General features: G+C 40.1%; 5 protein-coding genes across 5 annotated transcripts; 3 read left to right on the plus strand and 2 right to left on the minus strand.

Moving 5' to 3' along the window:
- Positions 1-104: 104 nt before the first annotated feature.
- PCOAH_00029470 (Ribosomal large subunit pseudouridylate synthase) lies at positions 105-1,821 on the minus strand (the record flags this gene model as incomplete). The annotated part of the gene is made up of 2 exons (XM_020059749.1): positions 105-1,284; positions 1,487-1,821. 2 exons carry the CDS (start codon positions 1,819-1,821, stop codon positions 105-107), a joined length of 1,515 nt encoding a protein of 504 aa, XP_019915513.1.
- Positions 1,822-2,519: 698 nt separating this feature from the next.
- PCOAH_00029480 (Uncharacterized protein) lies at positions 2,520-4,016 on the plus strand (the record flags this gene model as incomplete). Its single annotated transcript, XM_020059750.1, has 1 exon — positions 2,520-4,016. One exon carries the CDS (start codon positions 2,520-2,522, stop codon positions 4,014-4,016), a length of 1,497 nt encoding a protein of 498 aa, XP_019915419.1.
- A 1,882-nt stretch (positions 4,017-5,898) lies between these two features.
- Positions 5,899-10,101, plus strand: PCOAH_00029490 (Uncharacterized protein; the record flags this gene model as incomplete). The annotated part of the gene is made up of 3 exons (XM_020059751.1): positions 5,899-9,717; positions 9,865-9,927; positions 10,042-10,101. 3 exons carry the CDS (start codon positions 5,899-5,901, stop codon positions 10,099-10,101), a joined length of 3,942 nt encoding a protein of 1,313 aa, XP_019915389.1.
- A 309-nt stretch (positions 10,102-10,410) lies between these two features.
- PCOAH_00029500 (Uncharacterized protein) lies at positions 10,411-11,409 on the minus strand (the record flags this gene model as incomplete). Its single annotated transcript, XM_020059752.1, has 1 exon — positions 10,411-11,409. One exon carries the CDS (start codon positions 11,407-11,409, stop codon positions 10,411-10,413), a length of 999 nt encoding a protein of 332 aa, XP_019915317.1.
- A 1,474-nt stretch (positions 11,410-12,883) lies between these two features.
- Positions 12,884-18,489, plus strand: PCOAH_00029510 (Uncharacterized protein; the record flags this gene model as incomplete). The annotated part of the gene is made up of 8 exons (XM_020059753.1): positions 12,884-13,741; positions 13,866-15,353; positions 15,527-15,732; positions 15,953-16,498; positions 16,650-17,772; positions 17,921-18,053; positions 18,200-18,277; positions 18,398-18,489. The coding sequence occupies 8 exons, from the start codon at positions 12,884-12,886 to the stop codon at positions 18,487-18,489; spliced, it is 4,524 nt and encodes a 1,507-aa protein (XP_019915207.1).
- Positions 18,490-19,355: the final 866 nt, after the last annotated feature.

Raw genomic sequence — 19,355 nt, forward strand, 5'->3', positions numbered from 1 at the left:
AAAAAAAAATAAAATAATAAAATAAAAAAGTAGTCTGCTGCAAACTGCATCGTGGCAGGAACAGTAAGGAAGAAGACATACGCATGGGGAATTTTTTTTTAAAGTTAGCCCCAATTAAATTTATTAACACTGTCGTGAATGTCGTCAAACAAGAGGTTTGGATTTTCATACCTGTCATTTTTCACCAAATAAATGGCATTTTTATCAACCTTTTGGGCATTTATAAAGGTGCCCGTTACATCAACGGTTTGCACATTGCTTGGGTGTGAAGGCTGCTCGGTGTGTTCCTCTGTAGGTATAATATTATCTGTCTGATGCAGCTGTCCCTTCTCAGTAGCTCCCTTCCCCTGTGAGTTATTTTCTCTCCTTCCATTTTCGTCTGGCTCTTCCCTGTTCAAGAAATGTGAGCCGTCCAATCTGTTTAATTTTTCCACTGCGTCGGGACTCCTCAACAAGGGGTCATATTTCCCCCTGTTTAACCTTCTATCAATATTTTTTATATTTTTATTTATATTCCTAACATTGTAATTAACAAAATTATCATTTATTATGTCGTCGTTTTTTAGAACACACTGTTCATACGTCCTTTCTTCCTCATTAACAAATTTACTTATTTCATCTGAGCAGATGATGTAATCCCTATCGAATATTTTTTTTTCCAACATGTTTATGTCTTCTGTTTTTTTAAGCTCCTTCTTTTGGTCCTCTTTATTTTTTAGGATAATCCAGCAGTGCAGCATCATCCGCTCGGCGTCAATTTTGGTGATTGTTCCCTCTTCCGCATGAAGGAACCGCTCCTGTTTGTCACCCTGAGTAAACGCTCCTATTTGTACGTCACGCGGGTTGGAAGTACAACTAATTTTATACTTATTACTTATCATATCCTCAAAGTACGTTTCATCTCCCACAATCCCGCTGCCTAGACAAAGGGCATGAAGCCTTAGCTGGTGCCTCCTCCCCGTAACCGTCCGAAGCTCACACAGAGTTACCTTCTGATTATTTAAGTAGCACTGTTTATACGGATAAATTAAACTGTAGCAATATTTTCCATTGTCATAGTAGTCATTATAGTTGTAACATAATTTCATTTTAAAATTATTCTTTACTTTACTTATAGGTGTATTTACATGGAGAATTCCTAGGGGTAGGTGTCCGTACAACATGGCTAGGTATATTTTGCTTATGCGCTTGCTTTCTATGTTGTAGTTTAGGATGTTGCAGCTGAGTTTGTCTTTGGCGATGATTAGGAGGCCGCTCGTGGCGTAGTCCAGCTGCCCGCAAATTCTGTACGCGTAAAAAGGGGGTACACGGAAAAGTTAACACGTCAAATTTATCACGTTGAATTTATCACGTGGAATTATCACGTGGAATTATCACGTGGGAGTTATTACGCACAGTTAGCACAAAGCTGTCCACGCGAAGACGCCCTCTCAATAAACATGCAACGGGGCAAAATAAATGGACGTGGTCGTGCCATTCTACCCACCTGAACACATCCAAGTTGGTCTTCTGCCGAAGAAGCGTTTCCACGGAGGGGTATATATCGTCCAGCTTCCCCTTTTCCAACTTTATGTCATAAGGCTTATTCACCACCAAGAAGAACTCATTTTCATATACTATGCTTAGATCATGACCCTTGTAGCTTTTATATACCGGTTGAGGATTACCAACGGGGGGAGGGTTTTCCCCCATGATGCCTCTGCGTTTTTCTGGCAAAACACTCCTTTCTGTGGAGAAAAATTTCCCTTTTTTGATGAGGTATAAAATGTTCTTCTCTTTACACCGCCGTGATACGTTGTAAAAAATGTTGCTAAATAGCATGGTGCATCTTTGTTCGGAAGGGCTTTTTTATGCTAATTTCCCCTAACATGCTCGTTCATACTTTTCCTGCAGAGGGGCAAGAAGAAATATAAGGTAACCGCACTATGTATGCTGTAACCTCGGAGGAGGCCCATTATGAGGAGTGTTTTTCTGCCTGCCCTGGTAGAGGGCACACATTCGAAGCAGTCAGCTGTTTTCCGTGCAGTTTGCATCTTGCACTCTCCATCGTGCTGATTTTTTTTTTCCCTTCCGATCATAAGGGGGGAGGCACCGTATGTGACTCTCATGTAAAAATAAGAGATATATATTTTTGCCCCATTTGGCGGACGTGCGACAACTTCGGAGCGGTAAAGCGTTTGAACGATTAATCAGAATTGGCCAAAAAAGCGCCAGAAAAACGCTAAAATTAAGCCCAGATATTGTGTAACTGCTGCGCCCAATGCGTCATTCGGATAAGGGGAAAACCAAACTCTGGCGCGCTTATGACAGGGAGTTGTGAAGAAATAAGCACACCGTCAAAGCAGCACCCCACGTAGGTTTGCGGCAAACGTCACGACACCTTGCCGTAGTATGGCATATACTAAAAATAGGGAAGCATTTCTTTTTTCCTCCAGTTGTGAACGTGTAATGAACAAAGAGGCAAATGAGAGAGAGACTCAAAATAAGCGGTACTTCCTACACAACACAACGTAACGATTATGTTAAGGAACAGCAAATTGGTTCTTCTGGTACTCACCCTGTTGAACCTTGCTGTGGGTAGAAAGACGAAAAGCTCTTCGATTTACCATTTCTTGGGAACATTCAATGACCACCTAGGGAAGAATGATGACTCCCTTCTTACACCGTTCAAGCGTAGAAAGAGAGTAGGGTTGACAAAACGTAAGTTTGTAAAGTATCACCAAAGGTATGGCAAAAATGTACTCCACGGAAGCGTGAATGGAGAACCTATTAAGGAGAGCAATGACTCGGTTGGGGCCGGAGAAGTAAGTATATCCCCACCAGCAGCCGCAGCAGACACATCGAAAGAACCACCAACAGAAACAATAAACAGGGAAGACTTCAAACCGAATGTGTTCGATTATGACTTTAACGACAAACTTGCATCTAAGGATATCATTTCGGAAAAAATGGAAAACCAAAAAAATGAAGTAATCAAAAAATTGAAAATGCCCATAATAGGAACACAGCTAAAACCATCAGGAGGATTCACCAAGGAGATATTGCAAATTATACGAGACAGTAATGACTACATAAATGTAGTGAATGAAGAAATAATAAAAGATAAGATGGACCAAAAACTGAGCGGAAATGATCTGTCCTTTTTTGACACAGAAAAAACGTTGGAGGAGCATGAAGTAAAGTACCTAAAAAAGGTGTACGATAATAATCACGTGCTGAACATGTACAATTTTCTGCTCGTGTGGAAAGAAAGGAAAAATCTTGACCTGTCCGTTTTCGTGTCGAAAATTACAGAACATTCAAATTTACTCCCCGGAGAAAGGACAGTAATTAAATTTTCCGAAATTGAAAAAGTTCAATTTTTAAAAAAAATAAAAACAAACAGGAATGTGTGTGTTGCTATGATTTTCGTCGATAATAAGGGGAAGAATACGAACGAAGCTGCCATAAGTCATAATATGTTTCCGATAGGCATTATTGCACACCCGCTAGATTTGTCCCTCCTGGATAAAAGTGGAGAAATATCCGTGTTAAATTTGTATAGATTTAAAATAAACAGCTATAATGTCACCAATACGGACTTCCTTGTAAATGCTGAGCTTTTCCTCGATAATAATAAAAACCTGAGCAATTTCGAACTCACACAAGAGAACAAAAAAATTATTATGAATTTGTACGATAAAATATTAGAACTGAAAATAAAGTATACCGAAAAAATGGGAGATACGAAAGAAAATGAAAAATTTAGACACCTGGAGAAAATCACCGATAGGATTGATGAGTATGTCAACGTTCTTAATGTTAATAAATCCATCGACTTTCGAAACAAGGAACTGAATTTTTTCACCTCCTTATATTTGGAATACTTTTCCTTCTTGGCGCTGGACATTCACGCCACCATACCTACCAAGCTGCAGATGATGTACACGGATAATACGGAGCTGCGTCTGGAAAACGTCAAGCAATTTTTGATGCAGATATATGACGAGATGAAGGTTAAATTGAGGGGTTTGTGAGGGGCGCACATCGATCGGGGTTATGCGGCGAGAAGGGGGTCACCCGGAAATGGATCACCTGCAGTGGATTTCCCCGATTGGTTTACGGGCTGAAAGAAAGACGCATTGCCAGGTTGCAAAAACGCGACTACTACGTTTCACGCGGTCCATTTTGCCCCCATAAAAAAACTGAAGTAGCTCGAGAATTACTTCCCAAACATTTTTCTTTTTTTTTTTGCATTTTTTCTGGCATTGGCCCGTTTTTAACTTTCATTCGATTGATCAGCATGCGGCTAAACGTTTTTGTGTCAGCAGCTTAAAATGCGAATGGGTCTATAAAACTAGACATGCTTTCTTCACCACATTGGAGAGAGGTGTGTATAATTACACCTCCTTTGAGTTATATTTAAAATGTTTTTTTTTCCTACCTTTGTGCTTATAAAATTTGTGAAATTTTTTTTTTTTTTTTTTTTTTTTTTATATGCAATTTGTGTATAACTTGTCAGTGTTGGTCGGTGTTTAATACGCACCTGTGGGAAATGAAATTAAAAATGTGTCAAAAGCGGGAACAAAAAGGCAAGTAAAAGCTGAATCAACGGAATGGATATGCTTCCCCCTAATTAATCTGCGTTCAACTTTTTAAAAAGCCTGTTCATTTTGCACGTAGGGACAATTTTCACCTTTTTAGTAAATTCCCTTGTGGACGTGCTCAGTCGCTTTTTTTTTTTTTCTGCAGGAGGGAAAAGAAGGTTATCGTGGCTCACACGCCCAAGTGGGGGAACAATGTACATATGCTTATGAGTAACGTAAGGTGTAATTTTTCTTACTTTTTTTTCCCCCCCAAAATTTAATCATTATACCACTTGGCGTCTTCCATACAAGTACCTACTTCGTTAAGTATTTTTTTTCATACTTTCGCATAAGGAGGCAATGCACAACTGTAAGGTAAGCATGTTCATTCATTCGCGATGCCCACTTGGCACAATTCAGATGTACACTAAGCTATGCTAAGTAGAGATAAGCACGTTTATTTTTTTGTTGTTTACTGATTTGATGGATTTGCAGTACCATGTACCATCAACAGTAGTGTCCACGTGCAGAGGGATTTCGTACGAGCATTCCCCTTCACTTTTACGCCATCATTTGCTCATCAATATCATCAATCGTTTGTATGTATCACCATTCGTTCGTTTATTCGCACATTAGTTTTTTTTTTTTTAAACTATTTTATTTTTTTCCTATGCCATTTTGTACGTCCAAATGTAACCGTTTGGTTGACAGGGAATATCGTGAAAGTAGAAACCTCCCCTTCTATGAAAAATTGGGGATCTTTTCCTAGTCGCGGAAATGATAGCACTTCGCTGCTTACCGACTCACATTATTCATTCGTCAATTCTGTTTCGACATTATATGAGCTATGAGCAGGTGCAGACTCTTGCGGTTCTTACAAAAAAGGGGGGACAGCATCATGCGCGTAAGATATGCCTATACTTGCATGCCTTCCGAACCCAGTGGTGTAGCTCATGTCCTTATCCGAACGGGTCATTATTCGCCACTTAGTGTAGTTGTCGCCCTGATGCGAGAACAAGCATCCTTCACTTACATACGTAGATGCTTGGATGACACGAAACGGGGAATTCGCACATGCAGATAAAATAGCACTTCTATATGGGTTTGCAAAATGTACCGAATCGCATCATGCGCATGCATAGCAGGTCCCGTAAACGCAGCTCGTTTTAGATTTGTTTGTAACGCTAGTGGAGCCATTCCTTCTTCCCTCTTTATGATGCATACTTTTTCCCCCTTTTGAATTTCTTTTTTTTTTTTTTTTCCCTTCCATTTTTTACGTTGATTTTTTCCATTACTCCGCTGCTGCCCCGTTTATGTTTTTTCCGCTTCCCAAATGAGCAAAAAGAATCAAAAGAAGAAAAAATCCAAAGGGAGAAAAAGAGAAAATAATTCCTCATCTAATACATGTGCCAAACATGACGATGGGTTGAATGAGGAGGAGGAAGCAGATCGAGGAGGGGGACTCAACATAAGCGGACCGAATGAGGATAACTCAGCCCCTCTAAATGGTCCAGTTAGTGACACTGTGAAGGGGGAAAAAGAAAGGGGTAACAGTGCTCCTACTGGAGAAACTGTGGAGAAGGGCAGAAGCCCTACCAGAGCAGATGAAGCAGATAGGGAGGAAGACAAAAAGGGGAACAACCCCGATGGGGTGACCGAAATGGCCATAGACAAAAGGAAAGGAACAAAGCGAAGGAAAAATAAAAGCGTGCCCCCAGCGAATATTCCCAACGAAGGAGCAAGCGAAAGTGGCAAATTCAAGTCTGTTAAAGAAGATGTAGACGATTTTCCTATACCCAGTAATGACCAAGACGCGGAAGAACAAACGAGCAGCCTCTTTCCAAACATCGACGTCGATGCGATGTATTATTTGGTTGAACAAAACGGAGATGATCAAAATGAATTTTTAAGGGAGCTAAACAAAGAAATAGAAAAATTTAAAAAAAAATTTAACGATGATAACGTGCGGTCAAGTGTGCGCAGAGACAGGCACAGCTTTAGTAGTAACTACTCTATCAAGAAAGAGGGCGAAAAGAGGGGATCGCAGAAGCTGATAATGACAGGTGCAGAGGCAAATGGTGCGAATAAAAACACTGGCAAATGCAATGTTCACCTCAGATGTGCCCCTTCCGAAAAAGAAAAATACAACTTCTACGATATGCTAATGAAGGGACACCTGTTTTTAAGACTAAAAAGAAAAATTAAAAAAAAAAAAAAAAAAAAAATTAAAATAAGAACTAAGCATTACCAAGTGGTGAGCGACGTGTGTGGCATGATAACTGAAGGAGGATCCATATCGAGGACAAAGAGGAAGTACTACATATTCAATTACAACTGCGGGAACACCAAAATTCAGTCCATCACGGGCTACATCCGCTGCTTCAAGGGTTACTGTCTTTACAGACAACACAGCAGTAACTCTGGAACTGCTAGCGGCACGAACAGCAACCACCACGACAGTCACCACAGCAGCCACCACGGCAGCCACGATAGTTACAATTTGAAGAGGAAGCTAAGCCAGGAACGTTACACCCCAGGCGAAGTGGCCATTTCCGTTCTGCTCTGCGTTAACGTGTCCAACTGTTTATCCCCCTCGGAGTTCCTTGAGCTCCTACACCCCTTTGACAATTTCATATTTTTTTTAAAAGTTTTAAACAAAAAAAACAATGAAGAGTATATGATCTACTTCCTAACGTTCGATGTGTATGCAAAGAGAATTATGAAAAAGGCGAAGAGGATTAGTTTTTTTAACATGAAAAAAAAGAAAAGATTAAAAGTTTACATCGTGAAGGACATCACCATGAATGCCACGTCCAGGGTGAAGAAGAACACGCAACGGATGGTACGGGTGAAAACGTTTTACGAGGAGGATGCTAACGCGAATATTAACGCGAAGGCGAACCATAACGGTGAGAATAGCATGCAACACACACATGAAAACATGCAACCGTCGTGCAGAAGCAGATTCATCAACCCTCTATATCTCATTTCGCAAAACAAATTACAGCTCTCCTGTGCAGTCTGCCTGGAGCCGCTGTACTCGGACAGCCTCAGTAAGGTAATATCGCACATTTTTAATTTAAACTTTGGAACGCAAAAAAGGAGGGAACCCAAGGGAAAGGACCCATCCCCACCGAACCAGGACAGTGACAACGGCGATGGGAATGGCGCTGAATACTCTGTTCTTCCCGCCGCTAACACGGGCGCTGCAATTTTTGGAGAAACATATTACGGTCAAAATGAGCCAAGCGAAAAAATAAGTAGGAGCAATAGCAATAACAGTAGCAGTTCACGCAGCAGTACTCGCAGGAACGGGCGCCCGTATGAAACAAAAGCGTTGGGCAAGCAAACGAAGGAACGACAGTATTATTGCGTTAAGACGTTGAGTAGTTACGCCAATGATTACCGGAAAAGCTACTACCTATCTGTTATCTCCTTTATCCATAATGTGCAAAAAAAGTACAACAATCAAGTGAAGAAAAAAAAAAAAAGTGAAAGCAAAACAATTTTTAATAACGTCTGCATTAATATCCTATGTGGTCACATATTCCATTCGAGCTGTCTTAAAAAATGTTGTTTCACGTCTTGTCCCATTTGCCGATATAAACAGTACAATTATCAGATAGCCAATTGCGATGTATGTGAGAAAAACCAGAATGCAAAAATTTGTTTATTTTGTGGCTTCATTGGATGTTCTGTGAATTATGATCGCTTGAGCAGACTGAAGGAGCTAAAGATAAAGGAAAAAAAAAAACTCCTCAGAAGAAAAAAAAAATTGAGTGCATATATTAAGTACACCTTCTTCCGAATCGTAAATTTTTTTATAAACAAGGGAAACTGCAACTACATTGTTGTGCCTGTCTTTGTATCTGCAAGTGGAGATCGTCATTGTCATTGTGGCGAGCCGTCAGGGGTGGAAAGCAAAAAAACTAATATTAGTGAACCTACATGTAGTGCCATTTTTGAAAGGGAGGAAAATGCGAAAAAGTGCACCGCAGAGGGGGGAGTATCCAACCATTTGACAGTACCCATCGGAGGAATACCAGGTGAAGGAGAAAATGTAAACAAAATTAATGACCCTGTCCCTAGCTCAACAGAAAAAGATGGAATCCACCCCCATTTGCAAATGCGTAGTGCAAGCGGTGAGGATGCTAATTCTGAGGTGCACATGTGTGTAGAAAATAAAAATGTCATCGAAAGGTTAGACTTCTCTATTGCGTACCCTACATGTGGGATGAATAGGGGGTACTTTTCGAGGCATGGCTTGGTCAGTTTCTTTTTCAGATATAGAAAAATGATACGGATGGACAGTAAGAAGGGAAAAGGTACCAAACAACGGTGGAGGCATAAAAAAGGTGAAAACAATCAGGTAAACGCCAGGCATGGAAGGAATCGCCAAAAGGAGAGCACAAGTGGAGTAAGAAGGAGACGTGCGACGTATAAACAAAGCGGCCGAGCCGGGCGCGAGGGGGGCTCCTTCAACATGTACGACTTCTTCAGTAAAGACATGAACACAAATAAGGATTCCCTTAAGAAAAGGAAAAAGAAAAAACTCATCGACCACGCAAAGGAGCATTTTTGCGAAACGATGCACAACTACTTCTTCGACATTTCCAAAAATTCAGTGTTCGATTACAGCAGTAACTTGTATATAAAAAAATTAATAAATTTAAAAAGTGGAAAAAAAAATTTGAAAAAAATTTACGCAGCAAATATAAATATCAATGGGAAGGAAGAAATTATAGACAAAAAAAATATCATCATGTATATTTACGAATTTAATCAACTGTTAAGTGCTTTGTTGGAAAGTCAGAGAGACCATTTCATGTCCTGTATTTATGACTTGAAGTTGAATTATGAAAATGCGAACAAGAACAACTCCAGGGAAGCGAGCAAATGTTTGAAGGAGTTAAAAAGGGCACAAGAAAGAAACAAACAGTTGAAAGACCAAGTTAAAAAAAAAATTAGCATTCTTCAGGGGAAGGACAAAACAAATGCAGAACTGCTACAACAGCTCAGGAACGTCGAAATTATAAATGCAAAATTGTGCGCAGATCAGAAGAAAGAAATTCATAACAAGGAAGCTATGGCCGAGGAGAAGAAAAAAATAATACGCGAGAAGCAGCAAATTATACGCGAGCTAAACCAGCAGGTATGGAGTTAGCAAGGCACACCTATGTGTATATGTATGTGTGTAGATTGACTCAGCTTCCATTCTTGCACGTTCGAAGTGTGTTGGTGCGTTTCTACATTATGTATATTAATCTGTTCCCATGTTTGCATCCCCCCTTCTTTGCAGATCACCGATTTATCCTTCCATAAACAAGTAACGGAGAAATTTTCTCAAACTTCTGGAATGACGGTAAGGCGAAAATGTGACTGCTTCCGCTACATCGCGCTGTAGTCAGTTTCATGTGCGTCATTTGTGCGGTCATCTTTGTGCATATTTATGTGGGATCCTTCTTTGCCTTTTCAGAATTCGTCGTTCATTATAGGGGAGAAAATGACTCCGAAGAGCAGATTCAAGAAGCGGTAATGGGGTGGCAACCACTACTCCATTGCGGATCGTGGTTACACAAACGTATTCATACTAATGTTTATGTTTATATTTGTTTATGTGTTTTTTTTTTTTTTTTTGTGGCTACTTTTTGTTTTTGTTTTTTTTTTGTGTGAATGGGCATTTGGCGCGCCCTTCAATTGGTTCATAAGGTTGGAGCAGTTGGGGGGATATTCAAGCTGGGCACACTCCAACTCGCATTTAATTTGTGCATGTCTTACGCCAGCCGACTGGTGTGTCCACTTTTCCGTGACGGTGGCTATTTCCCACCACTACAACGCGCACTGTCTATCCATTTGGATTTTTATTCAAAAACCAGTGGAAATTTTTTTTCCTAATTTTGCTCTTGACTTGTTTGAAACATTTCTCCTCCAGAAGAAGCAAATTTTTATAATTCTGACTGAATGATTTATTTTCAAAAAATAGGGGGAGCAAATTTTGTATATTATATTTTGTCAAGTCTAAGTTGATGTCGAAGTTCCGTGGAGGAAGTAATTTGTTCCCCCCCTCTTCATTATGGACCGCATTATTGTATGCCTCTTCGATGTGTTTCCTCACACACGAATTTATTACTGACTGGTCCGCATGCCCATCGTGCCTCCCCTCAATCAGGGGAAGAAAACACTTCCGCAAAAATTCAGAATCGAATAAATTCCTCCCAGGGTAGAACCAGTGGATGTTGCACTTGACAGAAGTCTGGCTTGTCATGGAGGATAAAATTATGTTAAAAATTATATGTATATTAAAGTGAGTTATATTGTAAAAATAGAAATGGTATTTATATTTTTCGAAAACGTAATGTCTTAATGCATATTTGTATTTGAATGGGGATTTCAAGTAGGTGTATCTGTATTGTTCCCTTTTTCCTCTTTTTCCTACGATGTGATTTATTCTATAATTTAAAATGTACGTCTTGTTTTTTCTTTCTCTGTGAGGTTTCCCCCCACTGTCGGTGTTGAAACTTTCATTATTGTCTCCACTTGGACATTCCGTCTGATTGTAACTCCAATCGGGAGGGCTGCTTGACGTGATATTCTCCTCATCAAACCGGAGAGGATTAACAAAACGCATCACCTTCTGGATCTGCTCATCAATTTGGACGCTGTAGTGGCTACTCCCATCGCACGTATCTTCTTCCCCCATGTGATACTTTATATTTTTACAGCTATAATTGTTGTATGTGTAAATATTATTTTTCAAATTTTCTATGGTTTTCCTCATTTCGCTTCTCCTCCTCGCTATGTACGTCGCCTTAACGTACTTTAGGAAGTAGCTCTCTATGCCCATTTTGGGGGAAACGCATCTCAAAAAAGGGGGACAGAACTAACACATTTGCCGTAACGCTCATTTGGTGTGTGTCAGAATCGGGACGTGCCAAGCTGTGCCCCCTCTTTGTAGGGGCATATACTGGTTATGAAAAATGAGCAAAACACCCTTCACGTGTATGTGCTAAATTGGAGAGTAATATGCCACCCAAAATTGAAGAGGTAACGCGCTAGCGAGGACGAGTCCGCTGAAGGGGCTGCATTGGCACATTGCTAACATGTGCGCTGCTTGTACCACGCTTAGCTCATTATATAAATTGAGAGAGAGAAAAAAAAAAGAGAGGGATGCTAAGAAGGAAAACAAGTTCACGTAAGGGAAAAGCTAACCGGCGGCATAAATTTTGCGGGCCATTTTGCAAGCCCATTAATGCATAATTTTAAAAGAGTGAAAAAATACACCTTCCAATTTTTGACCCCAAAAAATATTAACGCAACATCTGTGTGACGAATCCGCAGGGTAGGGACTACTGCACACTTCGGAAATCCATCCTTATTTAAGCACATGTGTACAAACGTCTAGGTGAGCGCTCGCCCCGCTGTGTTATTCCCTCCTGCTCCCCATTTTTTCTACACCCCGGAGTGGGCACTTTGCTAATGAGGCGCAAACTTGGGGGGACGTTATTTCCAGGAGAAGACTCCAAATGGGGATCACCACATACACCTTTTCAGTAACTGTGGGGATTTTTTTTTTGTGATTAAAAAAAATGAAAAATTGGACCGGGGTGCGTCAAGCCAAGCTACTCAACGGCGAGGGAAATACCCCCTCGGCGAGAGCCCACATTGTGGTGTAACGGGTAAAAAACGATCAAAAAAAGTGCACACAAAATGATATAATAACATGCGTTCGGCATATGGCTGGTAGGCCCACCAGGGGTCCTTCAAACAGCCACTTCACCAAAGTGTACGTGTGCGGGTGGCACTGGAAAACGACACCAACGGCTAGCAGCGGTATAGAAAGCGTTCACGCAGGAGAATGGTTAACTGCAGTGAGGCTAGCCTTTTTTGCACCGCGGAAAAAGCGTATATATTACACCGGTGCATGCACAGACAGGGGGCTGGTACCCCGTCGACAGTGAAATGTTTAGGTGCAATTACCTTCGCGGCTTCGCTGTCCCAGTTACCACAATCGGTTTGAAAGTACATTTCTCCGCGAGGCTCTTCCCCCAATTGGAAAAAGGCACAACGTTTGTTTGCTTAACTGTGGAGCTGTTTGGGGAACTTTCCTCTCCTGTGATATGTATATGTATGTACGTATATTGGATATATATTTTTTTTTTTTTTTTTTTTCCATCTCCCCGGAGAATTACCCCTCCCTTGTAACATCTCCACATTTTCACACACCCCATTAAGTTTCTACCAGTCCTAGGAGTAGTAACTCCTTTTTTTCTTCTTCATTCCATTTATTTTAATTTCTCACAACATTATCGAATAGGAAAATGATTCAATACAGTCTCAACCCCGTGAATGCAAAAAAGAAAGCAAAGCAATACGACAGCGTCATTAGGGAGGCTTTGCTTTACTACAAAAGCGGAAACAGACTAAGCTGTAAGGAATACGTCTCGAAGGGAAATGATACACAAAACGGTGTGGAGAAAATATTGGAATCAAAAGGGAGAGGAAGCACACACAGCCAAACAAACGGCCATTATGATGCTGAACAGAGCAAACCGAATTGTCCACCTAGTGAAGAGTGTCAGAAGAACATTTCACTGGACTCCAATTTGTGCTTTTCGGAGGATTTCCAAAAGGAGGAACTTCTAACCGCGCTGAAACAGTACATTAATGAATATGTGGGCGATGTGCAGGAGGCAAAGTGCAGCGAAATAATCAACTGCGGTGATAAGAAAAGGCTGCTAAAAAAGTACATACATGAAATAAAAAAAAATAACTTCCTCGTTTTGGAAGATTTATTTTTCTTCTTCAGCATTAACCATGATAATAAGGATTGCAGTGATTACAGTGATTACAAGGATTATGCGCTCAGCAAAATGTTCCACTGTCTACTCCTCGTGTTTGAGAAAAAAGAAGAAAAAAATGTCTTACTCGTTTTGTACACCTTATTAGTCATTCTAGAGGAGAGTAATATTAGCAAGTTTTTCACCTACCTAATTGATGCTCTGATTGCCACTTTAAACGCGCATGAGTGCACGTTACCCATTGGAGAGACGAATGAGAACGTGAGACTGTTCGACCACAAGCCGATGGTTCTTACAAGTTACCTCGTGAATGAAAACACCAGATATTTTCTGTTCGCGTATTTTTACATCCTCGTGAGGGATGTCTCCAGGCAGCAGGTTGGGGAGGAGCGGGTTAACGAGTCTCACATGGAGGGCACCAGCACGTTCCCAATTCGTGAACTTCTTTCTAATCTGCACATTCAACATAGTGGCGTGCTTTTCTTTTACCCTCTTTTCTCAGTTCATGAACCACGCAGACAAGATAATCCGCGTATGCCTAATGGGTCTATTCGACCACTGTTGCGAAATAAACTGCCTAATGATGAGCTTCATAGAGGAAATTATCGAGCAAGTAGAAGACCACTACGTGAATTACCACTACATCATCAGTACGTGCTTATTAAAGTGCCTCTGTAACAAGTACAGTAAGGTGAAAATAAAATGCATGAACACATTGGTGAAGCTAATTCTAAATAATAGCAACTCAAAAAATTATAAAATTATAGAAATGCTAATTGGGTATAAGGATCCCAACGTGGTTCCCATAAAAAGTTTCTACGACAATGCCTATGTGAATATTAACTACTTGTGCAACTTATATAATGATAGAAGCACAAAAGTGAAGTTCCAATTCTACTCCTTCGTCTTCATATTGCTGTACGAATTTAACGAGTCAAATGATTTTGTTACCTTTTTATTGCCTTACCTCTTTTCGGCCTGTTTTGATAATTACAAAATTTTCAGATTGGTGTCTTTTTTGTATATCCAACTGATTTGCAGAAGGAAGAATTTCGAGTTGGACAAAAATATGAACGATGAAATTATTTACCAGTTTAACCCTGAGTGGTCCTACAAGACGGCGTTCACTTTGCCGTTGCCTCTGACGGATTATTACTTCCCTTCCTTCTATCGTAGCTCCTTTTTGGTGAACAAAAATATGTACACCTTAAATGTAGCTACTAAACGTCCTTCTTGCACAGGTGGGAGTGGAATCGTTGTTGAGTCCCCCCGTGAGGAGAAAAACCAAGCAGATGATAATCCCCACATAAAGCACAAAGATGACAAAATAAGGGAAGACGAATATTCGGTGGAGTACCACGAGAAGTTGCTCCAAAATTTTCTCCAAAGCAATCAACGTATTATGCACATCCTGCGGGAAAACAAAATTACTCAAATAAAAATTACGCACAACGAAATGAACAAACAATGCAAGCAACTCTCCTTCACCATTTTAAATGCCTACTTCAAATATCTGTATTCGAAAAAGGAAGATGAATCGAATAAATTAGAATCACTGGAGAACGCCAAAATTATTTTATTACTATTTTATTTCATTGAAGAAAATATTACGGAACATCTTCCCCACTTTTTTACACATCTCCTATTTGCATTTGAAAAGAAGCTAGACGAAGAGCGCTGGTTCATTTATATGAACTGCCTTTATTTGGTGGGTTCATACGTTAATCCAGCCAACTACTATTTCTTCCTAGAAAATTACCTCAAAAATGTAAAGGAGAATAATCAAAAGAATGTCACCCTCACGTGTCTTTATATTCTAGACAAAATTTGCACGGGAACCATAGAAACGTATAAGGATATCCATCAAAGGGGACTCACCCGCGATGGGATTCATCTTAGTTTCGTCCTCGTGTTGGAAAAAATGATTGGCCTTTTTTTTAGTGTCATAAATGGGGCTCAACATGTGGAGAGGTATCTCCTGGTTCTGCAGGTATGTCAAAGCGGAAAATTCGGAAAAACGCGACCCTGAGGTAGACTAAAGTGTTGGTCATGCGCAAGGGGGTTACTTCCTTTAGGCTGCTGCGATAAGGTGTATGCCCTTTTGTTGCACCACCTTACTTGCCTTGCCACACCCTTTTCCGCCCCCGCACACTTCCCATCCAGATAATTCACACCATTCTGAGCAGCGAGTGTGCATATGCAACGCTGGATGAAAGGCACATCACCCAGTTGGTAATACTACTGTACATTATATTCAACAAGGTGAAGGATGTTAAGGAAAACCTAACCAAAGGAAAGGACAAAATTTGCCTGAACAGGAACTTCTACATCCCGGTCGATGTGTTGGACATTCATTTTTACATCACCAGGTGGGCACAAAATAGGTTGAATAGAACAAATCGGCCTCCTCACTCCCAACACAAATTGGTGTTGACCAACTGGTCGAAAGTTTCTACGAAAAGAAAACAAATTTTGCAAGCTGTGAAAGCATTTACCTGTGGGGAAATATTGCCGTACAAAAAAAAAAAAAAAAAAAAAAACACATAGTAAACATGCCCCTATCCTCATCCTGTATTCACCTCCACGCAGAATAAAAAGGATAAAAAACTTCGAACATTTAGACATGAGCCAAGAGCAAATAAACATCAGCATCGGGTCAGAAATACTTTACAAAATATTCACTCTGTCAGATGACAACATAAATCAGAAGACAGCAATTTTGCAAATCCTGCCAGACGAATTTCTCTACAATTCACACTATGTGTACTTCCTAATTCAGTACATAATTAAAAGACAGACGTTTTTTTATGACCAAAGTTTTTCCATCTTTTTGTGTAAAATTATGATAAAACTGTTTAACCTGAACCAAAATAAAAGGAACATAATAAAAGTGGTACTTTACAACGAAGAGCTAGCCTTATATGATATTCACCAGGAAAGCAGAGACAAGAATGTTAAACAGGTAAAGCACGTTTTCCTCGAACACGCCTGTACAATATTTTTACTGTTCATCTTCAGAAATGTGAATATATATGAAACATTTGGTAACGTTGTTGGAACCTGTAAATTGGTGTTGCACCTCCTCACTGAGGTGAAGAATCCCTATTCCTTTTTGTTCTTCGTTAAGCGTACAAGGTAGGAGAGGTGACTCACATGTGTGGAAATGAACCGGTGTGACGTCAATTCGGTGCAATTACATCTTTGCCTATTGAACGGGCTACCACCCCCTCCTAGGGTGCCCCATTGGACAATTCTTTTGTTCTCCATTACCACCACCCCCTTGCAGCCTCCTCAGCAAGCTGTGCGATATACTCGAGTGCAGAGAAGCGAAAAGCATCTTTTTTTGCAAACAGGTCCTGAATGACCTGCACATCAATTACGAAAAATATATGAACAACGATGGGGACATAAAATATCTGGACCACATAAACATAGGGAAAAAAGTTGGCCTCAGAAAGCAAGTAAATGCAGAGGTGGATATTCTGTTCTACTTTGTAAGTACCTGCATTTATTTAATATACTACAAGTCGTTAGCCTGCTTGTCTGTGCTGCTGAAGGAACAGGTAGATGAAATAGGTCACCTAAAAATACATGAAGCTTTTAGAACCCTTTTTGATGGCACAGAGAAGCGGGTTCTACAAATATTAAAAATTAAAGAACAGGGAAGTTATACCATGTCTAATTTGTATAAAAGAACCATTGAAGATATGGTCCTTCAAAAAAACAACTTTTCAGAGCTATTCTTATTAAGGAAGAAAATTTTAAACTCCCCCGATTATAATGATCTCATATTGAATACCCACATCTATTTTAGATACACTTTTACCCTCCTGCAAGAGGTTCACATGTTTCTTCTGAACCCTGTTATTCTTCACTACTTTTATGAAGTGAACCATGGGGGGTTGATCAGCTCGACCGATGTAAATCCCTTAAGCGGTCATAAGTCCGGGAATCTTTCCACAGAAAAAAACGTTCCACCTGCTAGCGACAAAATTGAGGAAGGACCAAATAGCAACAGTGATGACAACCCATGTGAGAAGCAAAACAATTTCGTAGAAGAAATGGAGTCATTTTTTCAGAAGGAAGAGACACACAATATAGAGGGTATCAAATATGACCACACCAATTTGGAAAATTATTTTAAATCTCATGACCTCGTTTTTTTAATACTCGAACATGGTGTTTATCACATTCCCTTCCGCGTCCTGGAGAAGAATTCTCTCATTATTTTGCTCTATTCCTCTTTGCTATTTTTTGTGGATGATTTTTTTCAAATAAGCGTTCTACAGAATGACGACGAGTCATCCTTTTTGTCCAGCACCAGTGTGGGACTTTCGAAGGACTTCTTTTTGAATCCCTTCCAAATTGGGGAAAACCATTTGATAGCCCTCTTCAATTTGGTCATTCTGGTTATATAAGAAATGAATATGTACCTGGGTGGATGCCACTCCAGTTGGCAGTCGCTTTGTCTGGCACCTGGACATGCTAATTTAAAAAAAAAATAGTTTGCTTGTTCCTTATGTGAGCAACCTCATTTTTACTCCTACCACCCTGCAGCTGTATCTAGAAAACGAGGACATGATTAGCGGCGCCTTAGTAAAAATGAACTGCAACGAAAACGCAGAACGAACAGCCAACTTTGATAAAGGCATATTTTGCAATATAGTGAACAATGTAATTTTCAATTATGGTAAGTGATGTAAACGATTTTGGTGGAAAGATCTGCCCCCTCTGTTCAGGGGTCTCCTCCCTTCCATGTCGTTCTTTATCTGCGTGTACAGATAGAAGCATTCATTTTTACTTCAACCCTCGCTTGGCCCTCTTCCCTATGCGCAGAAAAAAAAAACCTGGTGAAGGAGTCCTTCTGCGGATGTCTCAGCTTCTTGCTGTCGGTCCTAAGCGTCAATTATGGAGGTACCCACTTTGTCCTTTTACACCTCCTCCCATTTTCCCCTAAATGCTTGCAGGGGGAGGTGGACATACATACACCGAGAAACGGCAGACACATGCACCTTGCAAATTTTTGCCTCTTAGACGTCCTCGAAAATTTGAAGATAACATACACCAGGACCAAGCACGTTAAACGGCTGGACGTCTGCAACAACATCATTAACACGTTTTTGTGACGGGTCAAGCTGGTCTGCGCTAAGCCTCTGGCGATGTGGCCATCACACGGATGCTAATGAAGTAGACCGCCCCCTTTCGATCCATATATCTGCCCATTTAATCGGGTTGGGGAAACACACGCGAAACGCTTAAAAAGAAAACATATCACCCCCTTTTCTCCTGAATTACACGTTAACTTTAAATGTAAACACTTGCTCACTTTATTTCGCTGCTTTTTTTACGATAAGTACATTTCGCTTTGGACTTCCCCCTTATAAATATATCATCCAAATGATTTTCCTTTTTCTCTCAATTTTTTTTTTTTTTCTTTTCCCTATGCATGTTGCTTAATGTGCCGTGAGATGATACAATGTTGTGATACCCGAAAAAATATAACAGCGCAAACGTTAGGGAAAATTTCTTACATGAATGGACAGTGATATAAGCGTTTTATAAAGGTAGACCTTACTCAACGGGGCGGGAAAAAGTTATAAAATCTTCCTATAATGGTTCATGTTGGTTACCTTCAAAATGGAAAAAATGAAAAAGAAAAAAATTATAAAAAGATTAGGAGAAAGGTCCCTTCACTTTTTTACTCTTGTGCTATAAACTGGTCGACCCCAGCCGCGTCACCCGATTGGCATGCTTTTCCGCGATACCATTTTTAACCAATTTGTGAAGGCAAATTAACAGGCAAGCTACAAAGCAATTTGTAAAAGCTTTTTTTTTTTTTTTTTTTCATTTTTTTAATTTATTTTAGAAAAGTAGCTCTACCTTTGGACCATTTCGAATTTTTTTTTTCTCTCATTTTTCCCATTTTCCCCCTTTTGCGTCCCACCCAGTCGTAAAAGGGAAAACTCAGAGAGAGGAAAAAACACTTTTAGAA

This window comes from Plasmodium coatneyi, chromosome 10 (assembly GCF_001680005.1).
Source record: "Plasmodium coatneyi strain Hackeri chromosome 10, complete sequence".
In the NCBI taxonomy this organism is placed as follows: domain Eukaryota; phylum Apicomplexa; class Aconoidasida; order Haemosporida; family Plasmodiidae; genus Plasmodium; species Plasmodium coatneyi.